At 35.9% G+C, this 14,940-nt stretch overlaps 1 protein-coding gene across 2 annotated transcripts in view; it reads right to left on the reverse strand.

Annotated features, from left to right (window-relative positions):
• Nucleotides 1-14,940, reverse strand: part of kcnn3 (potassium intermediate/small conductance calcium-activated channel, subfamily N, member 3) — a 65,106-nt gene that overhangs the window by 23,583 nt on the left and 26,583 nt on the right. For both annotated transcript variants that reach the window (XM_079895641.1, XM_079895642.1), the window contains 2 exons: nt 7,770-8,066; nt 1,614-1,735 (listed from right to left, as the gene is read on the reverse strand). In XM_079895641.1, coding sequence (XP_079751767.1) covers nt 1,614-1,735; nt 7,770-8,066 — 419 coding nt within the window. The remainder of the gene's footprint in view (nt 1-1,613; nt 1,736-7,769; nt 8,067-14,940) is intronic.

Genomic DNA, 14,940 nt, shown 5'->3' on the forward strand with positions numbered 1-14,940 from the left:
AGGAGACACAACATGAACGAGTACAATTGTAAGTTGATACATGTACATGTACAAGTTTTTTTTTTCTTTTCTTTTTATTGTCAAGGCTTTTTAGGTCAGGTCAAATTTGCGATCTCTGTCCCAGTTCATTTGCTGGATTCCATGGCTGCAATACGCTGGGTTTTCCGCCAACCGCCAACCGGGGGTGTTAAAATGGGCTACTATTGGGAAAATTGGGAGTAGGCGGAATCCCACAGACCAGAACAAAACAAACATTCCGACACGGAACGCACATTTCAGAGAAGAATAACTGGCTGTAGCATTGTTTTTCAGAGAAACAAGTATTTGAACTTAGCATGTTTCCTGAATCTCTGCAAATATGTTATGGTATTTTATTTAGTACAGTCAAAAAAATTGCATACAGCATCTTTATAAAAAGGAATGACATTTCAGACTATTTTGATGAATACAAATATTTTCCATTTTGAAAAAAAATGCTTTCACAAATTCTCTACAGAGCACTTTGAAAGAGAGAGCAGGCGTATTGAAGACTCCCTGAAGCTCAATATGACACTAACAACACCAAGGTCGTACTGTAGGTTTGATTCCCAGGAAACCAAAAAACTGATCAATAAATATGTAAACAATGTGATTTATGTTTTACTAACTTGAACTAATGAGTTGAGCAGAATAAGACCAGTAATGTGTATTAAGAACATAAAACCGATTTCATGTTGACTGCAACAGAAGAAAATCAAAGCCTTTTTTGTTATTTGTACAGTAGCATCAGTTTCTTTAAGTCCTCTTAAGGCATCATAGCAACTTCCCAAGAATATAGTTTACAAAACAAGTTCATCCAGTCAGGGGGAGGTCTAAAGCCCACTGTGTGCATGCCGGACTGAGTAAGAGCAGCATACAGCCTGCAGGGAGACTCCTCCTCTGGAAAGGGCCTTCAAAATGATGACTTTGAGTGCAGTGCATATAAATAGACCAGATCCCTGTAGGCTCATCTCACAACGACTCTGCGCTGATCACTTGTGGCAGTTCAAATGCGCAAACCGTCACTCATATCGTGCTGCTCGAGCCTACCGCTATCAAAACAATCATCAAACCTCAGGCCCCCCAATCCGGGGAACCCTCGATATTTTAAAGCGTATACCCCGAGACTAACACACATCCAGAATTTGTAACCATGACAACACGCCTGGCAGAGTCGGAAACACCCACTCACTGGCCTGAGGGCCTAGTTTATCCCGCGACCCTTTTAAGATGCAACATGGGAAATCTGTTGATGCACGTCGCGATTGGCTGCTACCCGGAGTGCATATGTATCTGGAAAAAGGGGAAAGCTGTTTAGATAGACAGGTCTCAGGTTTCAGAAACAAGGGTGTGAACGAAAGTGCTCCTTATCTGTCTCTTTCTCTCTGGTCTCTCTCAGAACAGCAGACGTGTAAAAGCGAGTGTTCGCACACCTCAAGCGGTGTGTTGTCATCCAGGCAGTGCCACTTATTGGTGGGGATTCAGGTGAGTCCTCATTAAGCATTAGAAATTTGACAGCGTCTAGACACAATGGCGCAGTTCCATACACAATGATTCATTTGTTCATTCTTCCTCACGCTCGTTCTCTCTCTCACCTCTCACACACTCTTACGGTCCAGGCAGCGATGATCCACAGGGAGATGCTGAAGACTAGCAGCACCGTGCCTGGGCATATGGTCATCAGGGTCTTCATCACAAACCGTGTGTTAAAGTGCACCTGAAAAGAGAAAAACAACCAGTCGTGTGATTCATTTCAGTCTGGATTTGACCAGTTTTAGTTACAGAAGCAACAAGTTGCAAGAAGCTTTACCTGATGGATATGAGCAATTTAGCCTTATATCATGAATGTTAAAAAGTATGGTTTATAGCAGGGAATTTTTCATTTTAATTAGGTTTTCATAATATATAAGCCATATATATATATATATATATATATATATATATATATATATATATATGCAAAAGCCTCTAAGTGCCATCTGAAATTTTCTTCTAGAATGATCATTTTTATCAAGCTTGTATATTTAAGTTCAGTAATTTCACTTAAATGGCAATGAAAATTACCTGTTAAATGTCATTTAAGTGAAATTACTGAACTTAAATATACGACCTTGATAAAAATGATCATTCTAGAAGAAAATTTCAGGAGGCACTTAGGCTTTTGCATCTGAACTCTTGTATATATATACAGTACCGGTCAAAACTATTTTAATGTTTTTGAAAGAAGTCTCTTATGTTCATCAAGCCTGCATTTATTTGATCAAAAACACAGTAATATTGTGTAATATTATTACAATTTAAAATAATGGATTTCTATTTTAATATACTTTAAAATATAGTTTATTTATGTGATGTCAAAGCAGAATTTTCAGCATCATTACTCCTGTCTTTAGTGTCACATGATCCTTCATAAATCATTTTAATGCTGATTTGATACTCAGTTATTTTGATGTATTTGATAAACAGTTGCTGCCTAATATTTTTTTGGAACCTGTGATACTTTTTTCAGGATTCATTGATGAATAAAAAGTTTAAAAAAACAACATTTATTCAAAATAGAAATATTTTCTAACAATAGAAATCTTTACTATCCTTGCTGGATTAAATTTAAATTTATTTAAAAAAAAAAACAAAAAAAACATTACTGACCCCAAAACCTTTGAACGGTAGTGTATATTATTACAAAAGATTTCTATTTAAAAAATGCTGTTTATTATTGTTTATTCATCAAAGAATCCTGAAAAAAGTATTACTGGTTATAAAAAAAACATTAAGCAGCACAACTGTTTCCAACATTAATAATAGCCATTACTCCAATATTCATAAAATGAATATATATATATATATATATATATATATATACAGTGCAATGCATAAGTTAATACACCCATGCTAAAGTTGACTAAAAAGAGGAATAAAAAATCATATTTTGGAAATTGAACTTAATGCCTTAATTTAAAAAAATAGGAAAAATCCAACCTTTTAGGACACCAATTTTCTTTGTGAATGAATAATGTATCGTAAATAAATAAATGTTCTTCCTTAAAATACATGGTGCATAAGTGTGTACACCCCTATGTTAAATTCCCATAGAGGCAGGCAGATTTTTATTTTTAAGTATTTTTTTTTTATTAATTTTTAGGATACTATGCATCCTGATAAAGTTCCCTTGGCCTTTGGAATTAAAATAGCCCCACATCATCACATAGCCTTCACCATACCTAAAGATTGGCATGGGGTACTTTCCATAAGATCATCTCTCAATGCAAATCAAACTAGCTTTTAGGCTAACTGAAATAAAACCATGCCAACCTCTAGGTATGGTGAAGGCTATGTGATGATGTGGGGCTATTTTAATTCCAAAGGCCAAGGGAACTTTATCAGGATGCATAGTATCCTAAAAATTAATTTAAAAAAAATACTTAAAAATAAAAATCTGCCTGCCTCTATGGGAATTTAACATAGGGGTGTCCAAACTTATGCACCATGTATTTTAAGGAAGAACATTTATTTATTTACGATACATTATTCATTCACAAAGAAAATTGGTGTCCTAAAAGGTTGGATTTTTCCTAATTTTTTAAATTAAGGCATTAAGTTCAATTTTCAAAATGATTTTTTATTCCTCTTTTTAGTCAACTTTAGCATGGGTGTATTAACTTATGCATTGCACTGTATATATATATATATATATATATATATATATATATATATATATATATATATATATATATATATATATATATATATGATCTACATACATATTTTATATTGATCAAACTAAACAGTAAAACTTAACAGTTTATATTTCAATATAGTTTCTATATAATAAATGCAAATAAATGCAAAGATAGATCTTTTACACAGATTTCTTTCCAAATAGATATATTGATTGCATTGTATTTAATGTCTTTATATGCATTTTCTCTCAAAAACAAGCTGCTGTGGTGGTGAGATGGGTCCCAATAGTCCCTATGGGTGGTCTTTTTCAAATTAAGACCATCAAAAGATCATGTTTGACCTTATATTTGTCCCACCGGTTGCACTAGGAAGTTAAAACAGCTGTTTTAGATCAAAGGTTGTTCAGTGTCTTTGTTCAAAAGTAAAGACTGTGACCTGAAATATCTTAATTTATGTGAAATACTGGGTGTCCTGACTGAAATTTACCAGAAGCCCTTCAATGTTTTCATTTTCAGCTCAGATTGATTCTAATGCAGCTCTTAGAGATCTCTGAGCTAAGTTGGGCCACACGATCATTAATGATAAAACAGCACATGAGAGGAAAGATAATTTGCATTTACATCTCTTTGAAACAAGAGCTTCTCTCAAAGGACAAAGTGATTACCCTCTCCAATCAGCCATTCAAATTAAAGTACATCAGGACTCTTTTCACCTGTTTTGGATTATTTCAATGGCACCGAAGGACAAAACTCAAACTTTGAACTATCAAACACTTGACAGCCACGGCAGTCATTTTTCAACCTCTCTTAAGCACAAAGCTGAAGAGATACACGATATTCAGAGACATCAATCAGCCATCTAAAGGGGAGCAGAGATAAACCTGCTTGAAAAACACACAGCCATCAATCATAAAATCCATTACAGCAGAATATTCATCAGTCACATCAACTGACACCGAGCTGTGATGCTGCATCCTAACAATGCAAAAACAATTAGATTAAGCTCCTGTCCAACACTGACCTTCAAAATAAGGTTCGTCTTAATGCTAGTTCACTCTGACCCAACAAATCCCAACACACACACCAAATAGCAAGTGGGTTTCGTTGGATCCAGGGGAGTAAATGTAGCAACACTACTAGCATTACTTTTAGTAGCATGCATGACAGTATAGCTTAGCTGTTATAATAATGTAGCTTTTTCAGTAACAAGCCACTTTTTCCAATATGTACAGTAGCAGCATAGAATAACAATGTCATATTGTCACATTTTATGTCACATTGTGTTGTACACTAAGCATTACGGTTTGATTCGTTTTAGTGAATCAGTTCAATCATAAAGCCGTTTTGTCTTTTTTATAATGAAATATTTAGTTAAATGCTGCTGTTTGTATATTTTCAAGTAATTTACAGGTGCTGGTCATAAAATTAGAATATCATCAAAAAGTTTATTTATTTCAAGAATTCAACTTAACAGGTGAAACTAATATATTATATAGACTCATTACATGCAAAGTGAGATATTTCAAGCCTTTATTTGAAATAATTTTGATGATTATGGCTTACAGCTTATGAAACCCACAAAATCAAAATTAGAATATTACATGAAATCACACAGTAATTACACAGTAATCCCATGGTCATTGAACCAGGTTTTGGTTCTTTTGGCAGTGTGGGCAGGTGCAAATCCTGCTGGAAAATGAAGGAAGCATGAAGTGCTCTGAAAATGTCCTGGTAGACGGCTGCATTGACTCTGGATTTAATAAAGCACAGTGGACCAAAGTCCTCTTTTCTGATGAGAGCAAATTTTGCATCTCATTTGGAAACCAAGGTCCCAGAGTCTGGAGGAAGAATGGAGGCACACAATCCAAGATGCTTGAAGTCCAGTGTGAAGTTTCCACAGTCTGTGTTGGTTTGGGGAGCCATGTCATCGGCTGGTGTTGGTCCACTGTGCTGTCCACTCAACGCAGCCGTCTACCAGGACATTTTCTGAGCACTTCATGCTTCCTTCAGCAGACAAGCTTTATGGAGATGCTGACTTCATTTTCCAGCAGGATTTGCACCTGCCCACACTGCCAAAATAACCAAAACCTGGTTCAATGACCATGGGATTACTGTGTAATTACTGTGTGATTTCATGTAATATTCTAATTTTCTGGGATTTTGATTTTGTGGGTTTCATAAGCTGTAAACCATAATCATCAAAATTATAACAAATAAAGGCTTGAAATATCTCACTTTGCATGTAATGAGTCTATATAATATATTAGTTTCACCTGTTAAGTTGAATTCTTGAAATAAATCAACTTTTTGATGATATTCTAATTTTATGACCAGCACCTGTATATTGTTGTTTATTTAGCAAATGAACCTGTAAATGTAGCTTGTAATAAAGATTCAGTTAAAACCCCCTATTGTTTTTGAGAAATTTTGTCTGATAAAATTAAGATTGATTGAATAATTATATTAATTTTTTTAAATTTTTTTTAAATGAGAATGTATGTTGAATGTCTTAATTTCTTGACTCTTGTTTTTTTTTTTTTTTGCTATTACCCTTCACCCTATCCTTTAACTACCAGTTGATGGGTGGTTGTATGTGCTGCCAGTGCCATGAGACACCTGTACCACGGTTTTGATACTGTAAAACTATAAAAACAATTCTTTAATAAAAAAATAAAAAAAATAAAAAATAAAAAATAAAAAATAAATATATATATATATATATATATATATATATACACACACACGTCACCTTAAAGAGATTGTTAGCCCCCCAAAAAAATCTGTCATCATTTACTCACCCTCAAGTTGCTCCAAACCTGTATAAATTTCTTTCTTCTGCTGAACACAAAAGAAGATATTTTGAAGAATGTTGGTAACCAGACAGTTGACCGACTTCATTGATTGACCACTGACTTTCATAGTATGGAGAAAAAAAATTCTATGGAAGTCAATGGGGTCCATCAACTGTCTGATTACCATCATTCTTTAAAATATCTTATTTTGTGTTCAGCAGAAAAAAGAAACTCATACAGGTTTAGAAAAGCTTGAGGTGAGTAAATGATGACAGAATTTATATATCTAAAACTATCCCTTTAAGTAGCTTCAATGTTGTCAGTTACTTCATTAATAATTTTTCTTATGGGTCTTGAAACCCTGCAGAAGTTCTGCAAAAGGATGCTTGGAGGTAAAAAAATTAAAAGAAAAAAAGTTTAAAGAAAAAAAAAAAGAAAAAAGACAGTTCTGTATTTCTTCACATTTATACAGCTAACCATTCTCGTATGGTGGGTAGTCAACTTGATAGAAAATAAAGATTTTCAAGATAACATTTAATACAAAATTATAATATTCATATTTACAGTACAAATGGGTCTGTATACATGAAAATAGCAGCCTTTTTAGGAAAGGGGTCCCTAGTAAAGGGATCATTATATTTGAAAGTCCATGGAATTGAAAAGTTTGAAACTCTTGGTTTATCTGACCATTAGACTGTAGTGTAACTAGTTTTCATTTTTAGTAAAGTCAGTAAAGCTGAAAGGTTCACCTTTCTCAAGAGACTGAACAAACCACATAAATCCACACAAAACCTCTTTCCTCTAGCGCAGAAAACCACAGGCCTCAATGCTCATGACTGTCCACATAAAAGGGAACTAAAACATAAAGAGTATGTGTTTATTGAATCTGGGCGCAAGTGGGGAATTGAAGATAGACAGTAAGGGAAAAACCTGACCAATTGATGAGGTTTGGACTAGTTGGTCTATAATACCTGAAGAAAGCTAGCTGTTAGCATTCCCATTCATCTCAATGGCAGTTGCTTGGAAAGTGCAGAACCCTCCAGAAGTATGTGATTTCATGCTTTTAAGAGACCTTCGAACAGGAATCAGGCGATGTGTTACTTGCAAATATATTTAGTCAGAATTCACTGCTATCAACCAACAGAGGCTACTGGAACCATTCTAACTAGCCAAAAGAATGTAAACAGCAAGAAAAGGAAAACCACACTCAGAAACAAATGCTTCACATTTAATTAACACCCTAAATTCTCAGTTTTTAATCATTGGGTTGACCTCTGACCTTGTTGAGTGCCCCTATGCTGCGGGAGGAGGCGTCGGTGAAGAGCTTGCTATGTAGCAGCATGACTCTGGCGATGAGGTAGAGTCTAAGGAACATGGGTACAGACAGCACCATGTCTAGATCTGCCTCCGCCTGCGAGGGAGCGTAGGAGAAGGCCAGCCGTGCCCGCCACATAAACTTGAAGTCCCCCGGCACCGGGTGAACCGCCGAAACGATCAGCTCCAGAGCGATGAGCAGCACTCTCTCCATGGTCATGGCGATCCGCCAGTCGTCCGCACCATTGTCAATGACAAAGAGCTGAAGGGGAAAAGTCAGAATGGGAATGTTAAACAATGCAAATTGAGCAGAGTTTCCCGGCAAAGTTTCAATCTGCTTAATGGATATCAAATTTCTATTAAAATGTAAAGAAGTGCTCAATGGAACACAGCAGCCACTAGCTGTGACAGTGATACAACACAAAGAAATAAAACCAAACCCCCATAAAAACTATATATATGTATATGTATAAAAATCCAGATAGAAAAATAAAATAAAATAAAATAAAATAAAATAAAATAAAATAAAATAAAATAAAATAAAATAAAATAAAATAAAATAAAATAAAATAAAATAAAATAAAATAAAATAAAATAAAATAAAATCCAGAATCGTGCTAAAATCCAAAAATGACCTCAGGAACTTCTAATACATTTTTCATTTGAGATATGGCTATGTGTAATATATGTTGAAGAAAGTAGTAAAGTACTGTTACGGATGTGTGTTTTTTTGTGTTCTTTTATATTATGCATTTGTTCTTGTTTTGAATTTGTTTTGTCTGTGTGTGTGTGTGTTGTTTGTCCTGAGTAGCATCCTTTAACCAGCTGATTGATGGCTCTGCCAGTCTTCATTGGATTGGATGGCACTGATTGCGGCAGGTTTAAAACAATCTCTTCCGCTCTTCAACGAGCTGCTGCGACTTCAGGCCGGTCACACTTCTCCTGTCTCCCCACCAACAATGTTATTGTTATATGATTGTTATATATTTTAAGTGTTGGTGTCCTTTGTAACATTCGCTCTGTTTTGATAATGTATTTAGGTTAATCAATTGGATTTTTCTTTTATCTCTTGAGGGAAGATATTTGGTCTTTTATTCATATTGACTTTTTGTTTGTTATTTTGGGCCGTGGGTCACCCTGAAGTTTATGCACCAAATGGTCATTCTTTTGTTTCTCTGAAGCTTTCAATTTTATTTTTATTTTTTTTCAACATCTTAATAAAACATTTATCGTATAGCTGTTTTTTTCGTATGTGAATTTATTTTCTTTTTTCGGAGCACTGGGCGGGGAGTCATGTTTAATTTTCCTGCTTTTTCTTTTTATTTATCGTGACTTAATCCTAGGTCGTAATAGTACACATAAATCATAATGTGAAGTTGCTAAAAAAAAAAGGAAATTCCAGAGGAAACTCATGGCTCAAAAATGCAAATTCTCTTCTGGATTTTAGAGCAAAACAAAACAAACAAAATAGTATCTAAGAAAAATATTATTTATAACTAAATAACTTGGCTTAATATCTAGACTCAGGGCCCTATCTTGCACCTAGCGCAATTGACTTTGTATACCGACGCATGTATCATTTCTATTTTGCACCCGACGCACAGTGGACTTCTCCCTCCACAGACGCACGTCGGTAAATTAGGAAATGAACTTGCGCTCCCGGGGGGCGGTTCAGCGAAAAGAGGAGGCGTGTTCCGGCGCAAACGTTCCCTGGTGCTATTTTGCAGTTCCAGAAAACAATTCCGCCACTGACCAGGAAAAACCTATCTAAAGTCAGTGGTGCGTTATTCATATGTTATTTTAAGGGCGCATGCTTGGCCATAATGTAGCGTGTGCACAACGCGCATACACTTTGCTTCTCTCATCTACACACAGACACAGCAGTTATCATTTTGCAAACCATACATAACTATAAGGAAAAATATTCCACATGAGGGAAATCATTGTGGTGTCCATGAAGATGTGAAAAAATAGGCATAAATCTAGCTTACACATTTACCCAAATTATTATAAGCCTGTTTAACCGAAGCTTATTTGGGTGGGTTTCTCCCATCCCCATACAATGTCACTTCTCGGTGTTTTACGGCCCTGACGAGAACGTCGGTCTCTTCGACTGTGAACCGCTCCTGGCGTGCGCCATGGAACAAACACGCCTGCTTTTAAAGGGAATGTGAGATGACGCTCTGATTGGTTTATTTCACGTTACGCCCAAACCACACCTATGAATAATGAAGCTACTTCAGACCCATTTTAGATTTGCGTCGGACGCAAGAGTCATTTATCGGTATAATCGCAACAGCGCCCGAGATCCACCCACAAAGTTACTTGTGTTTCAGATTGTTAAAATGGGGCCCATAATGCCTAGAGTAAAATCTGATTGGTCAAAAATCCTTTTGCACTTCTAAAAGCCAGAAGAGAATTAGCAGGGCCATGTGTTCCCTCAGAAATTTATGAGTTTTTGAGGAATGTCTGTGTGAAAATTAATAGTGAACAAAACAAGAAAGTACTCATAAACAATCATTTCAAATAACAAATGTATTCATAAATCAAAAAGTGCTATTCAAAAAATGTATTCGAATTTCCAGAGGCCCAAAAAAATGTAAGTCTCTTCCTGATTTTAGGACCAAATAGCTCTAATAAATAAAAATGTTCTTGTGTTGCATCGCCCAGTATTTTTGCTTTAAGCGTTGAGAGACAAATTGCTTGTCACGCTGTGCTACTTAGGGCAAAAGAATAAAAAGAGAAAAAACGAATGTTACATAACAACTTAAGACTAACTATTCATCATCCATTTAATCAAAAAACTTCAATTACAAATTAATAATTCAGATTACCTCATTAGAACAACTAATAAATAGAGCTGCCGTTTGACTAACTGAATGAGTAAAGTGTGTTCTCAGAAGCAGCGCAGGAGGCAAAATGAGAGGGAAAAAGATTGATGAGTCCCACAATGAGAACACGCTCAGATAGTCATTTTATCCTGCCAGGAACGCCAAACAGACAGAGCAATAAGCAAACAGAATTCCGCTGGCATAATGTGCACTGACAGTTATACGACTCTCTCTCTTTCTCTCGTTCTCTCTCCCAATGCAACTTCATGTCAGGCGGTATATCAGCAGAGCCTAACGACGGAACGGGAAGCTAATTGTGCTGGCTGGCGGTGTTAGATGTGTTTAATGTTAATTGTAAGTGTTAGATTGGCAAGGTTTGTTTAATTGATAAGCAGAAGGCAAGCAGGGTTTTCCCCACTGAGACATACACACATCCACACACACACACCCACACAGAGGGCTGCAAATGATTATACGGGAATCCTGAGAACTCATGAATGAATTGGGATATCTCTTCAGCTACATATATGGCACTCTCGCCTATATTCATCGCAAGGTTGTGTCACAGCGCAACAGGTCTTTCTGGCATCTGAAGAAATTGTTTTGTTTATCTAATTGCTCGTGCATGTGTGCGTGCCTGACTCTGTGTGTGAAGGGCACCGTGCATGTCGTATGGCTGTAAAATGCGCATGTTTTTTTTTTTTCTTTCTGGAAAAGCCAGCCTCGTCATGGTGACTGTTGCCTAGGCGACAACATCAAAGACCAGCCAAGCTTAATTAGGATCCCCTGGTGAGAGAGGGAGAGAATGACTGTGTGTTTGTGCGTGTGTGTATGCAATCACAAAAGAGAGAGAGAGCATGAGGAAAGTGAGAGGGAGCGAGATAGAAAGGAGGTGAAAGGCAGGGAAAGAAGCCGAGAAAGAGAATGAATGTGCGGGAAAAACACACGCGTGTGGGTAGGTGGAAGGAGAATGAAAGAGAATGTGTGAGAGTGTGTGTGTGTGAGTGCATGTGAATCTGTGAGAGGCTTGTATGGATGGCTCTATGATTTATGAATAATGGTTGACGAATACGGGTCTTAATGACTGATATTGACATCTACAGTGGACTGTAGCTGATTAAATGTTGGTTTTTGTAAATAATATAGGAGACTGAGACAGAATACTGATGAACTTTAACACAATATTACACTAAATTCACTAAAAATATTTGAAAAAGATGATTTGATTATTAAATGTTTAAACATTTTATGAACACTTTTTCATATGCAAAATTCACAATAAAAAACTTGAAAAGAGATACATATTAAATAGTATTATAAATATAAATGTTTAAACATTTAGTAAACAGTGATGATAGCTACATTAAATTGATGAAAAATTTATTTCACACAATTTTTATTAAAAAATTCTCTAAAAACATTTGAAAAATAATGTTTATCATTAGAATGTTTATTAAAGGTTAAAATGTTTAAACTTTTAAAAACATTAAATTGATTAAATAAATAAAAAACACTTTTTTAAACAAAATGAACAAAAAAATGTAAAGCAGTTAATGTTCATTAAATGTTAAAATGTTTCAACATTTAATAACAATAAACAATAATAAAAAACAATGTTTAATCACATTACGCTCAGTGTTATTTTAGTGTCATTTATAGTTTTTTATTAGAGGTCCAACTCTAGTTTTTATTCATATTTTGAATTAGTTTTCATTTTTTTATTTTCTGTTTTCAATTTAATTTTAGTTATAGTTTTAGTAATTTTGTTGAGCGTTTCGTCGTTTTTATTAGTTTTATTTCAACAAATAATGAAAAATGTTTTACGGTTTTAACCCTGGTTACGCTCAACATATCTAGACAAATATCAACTCAAAATGTCCATTTATCAGTTCACAACAAACACATATTGGCTCAAAACAGCCAAATAGCCTATTTCATTACATGGCTCCTTCCATATTTCTGATATTTGCTGAAAATCGTCACAATCTTTATCTGCAGATAAATGGTTCTCATTTCTGTAAAGCTTTGCGTTTATGAGTAATCGTGGGAACGTTCCATTTAACTTTGAGGGGAAAAAAAGAAATGCTAAAAATGCTGAAATCTCCTTTTTCTCCATCATCATCTCTCCCTTTCCTCCTCCGCACGTTACTCCTAATTCATCTCTCCACTACCTCGCCCCCTCCCCCCATCACCCATCCTGTCGTTCTTTTTTGGGCCAAATCGCCACCAGGATATGCTGAATAATTAAATTCCATTAGTTAAGGTAATCAGTCAACATGAGTGACTGGACCGAGCTGCTTTTCTAAACCCATCAGAGAGAGAAAGAGAGGAGACAAGAGAGAGAGAGAGAAACCCAGAACCTCCCAACAAATGAGGGCCAGAGCCAATTAGGAAAAATTAGGGAAAGAAAGGAAGGATGAATAGGAGAGCAGACAGCTAAATGAAGAACGGGAGAAAGAGAAAAATGCAGAGCTGAGAAAAAAAGGGAAATCCAGGAGGAAGACGGAAGCTGAAAGAGGAGAGAGAGGGAAAGAGTGAAGCCAAACGAGAAGAATAGTGTCTGTTTTGTTGTTTTGTCCTGTCAGAGATGAACACTTTTGTTATGATAATAGCATTGTAAGTCACACATATACACACCACACACAAACAAACAAACGCTTACATACTAATTCAGATCAGCACACTTCCCTACAATCACTGAAGTCCCGGCTAACATTGTACGATTTTTTCTGTCTTTTATCATTGTTGCTTGTCAGATTGTATATGACCCAAGTGAGATCTTAAGTAAAAGTCAAGGCAGACATCAACTGTCTTTATGTCAGACTGTGTGATATACAGTTCTGCAGACTTTAGTCAACTGACAGCTTTGACTGACAGTCTGAGACAGTTCTGACATCCTAACTCATATACAAAAACAACTGAAGTGGTTCTGCACAAACCCTGGCAAACCCGTAATGTTGGCTATATTTTGCCTTGGAAAGCAAGAAAAAAAATGTGTTGACTGCTATGCTTATTCTTCTGATCAAACTCAAGGTATTATATAAAAATCTTTAACTTAAATGAAAATGTGAAATGTTGCCTTATGCCCTTAAATAAAAATAAAATAAAAACCAACAAATAAAAATGACAAAATCACATAAAATTACTAAAACTTAAAGGGGTAGTTCGGCCAAAAATGATATTTAACCCATGATTTACTCACCCTCAAGCCGTTCGAGATGCATATGTCAATCTTTTTTCAGACAAACACATTTTTAGTTATTTTAGAAAATGTCTTAGATCTTTCAGTGGATATAATGTGAAGTTATGGGGTCCACCTCCTTCAAGTCCCAAAATGTGCATGCATCCTTCACAAAAGTAATCCATCCGGCTCCAGGGGGATAAACGAAGGCCTTCTGAGGTAATCCGTGTGGTTTCGTCGTAAAAATATACATATTTAAAACTTTATAAATGAAAATATCTTACTTCCGGCAACGGTCGACGCGCGTTCACGGCAGATGGATGCCGGCGTATGGCGTAGCGTTTGATTTAGCTGTACTTCGTTCTACGTCACGGCACTTCCGACGCTACGTCCTACGTTATACACCAGCATCCATCTCCTGTGAACGCGCGTCGACCGTTGCCAGAAGCAAGATATTTTCATTTATAAAGTTTTAAATATGTATATTTTTACGACGAAACCACACGGATTACCTCAGAAGGCCTTCGTTTATCCCCCTGGAGCCGGATGGATTACTTTTGTGAAGGATGCATGCACATTTTGGGACTTGAAGGAGGTGGACCCCATAACTTCACATTATAACCACTGAAAGATCTAAGACATTTTCTAAAATAACTGAAAATGTGTTCGTCTGAAAAATTATTGACATATGCATCTCGAACGGCTTGAGGGTGAGTAAATCATGGGTTAAATATCATTTTTGGCCGAACTATCCCTTTAAACTAAAATTAAAATGAAAACTGAAAATATAAAATATTACAATAGTATATAAATAATACTAAAATAACACATTTTACAACATTAAATCAAGTAGCAACTTGATTCCGGTCTCTCCCTTGAATCCAACACGGAAGTGACTCAAACTGCAATTCATCGACTGGCCGCTAGAGACAGGCTACAAAAGAGAATCAATCCTATAGACAGGGATGCACATAAGTGGTGCGCAGGTGCGCATGCGCTACCCAATTAAACAATGCGTACCAGATGAATTGCCGCAACCCTCATTTGCGTACCTAAGATTTGGGGATAGATAGGTGCGCAATCTGTGGTGTTGGATAGGCCTCAGAACTAGAGATGCGCGGATG

This window comes from Squalius cephalus, assembly GCF_949319135.1.
Source record: "Squalius cephalus genome assembly, chromosome: 15".
Lineage (NCBI taxonomy): Eukaryota > Metazoa > Chordata > Actinopteri > Cypriniformes > Leuciscidae > Squalius > Squalius cephalus.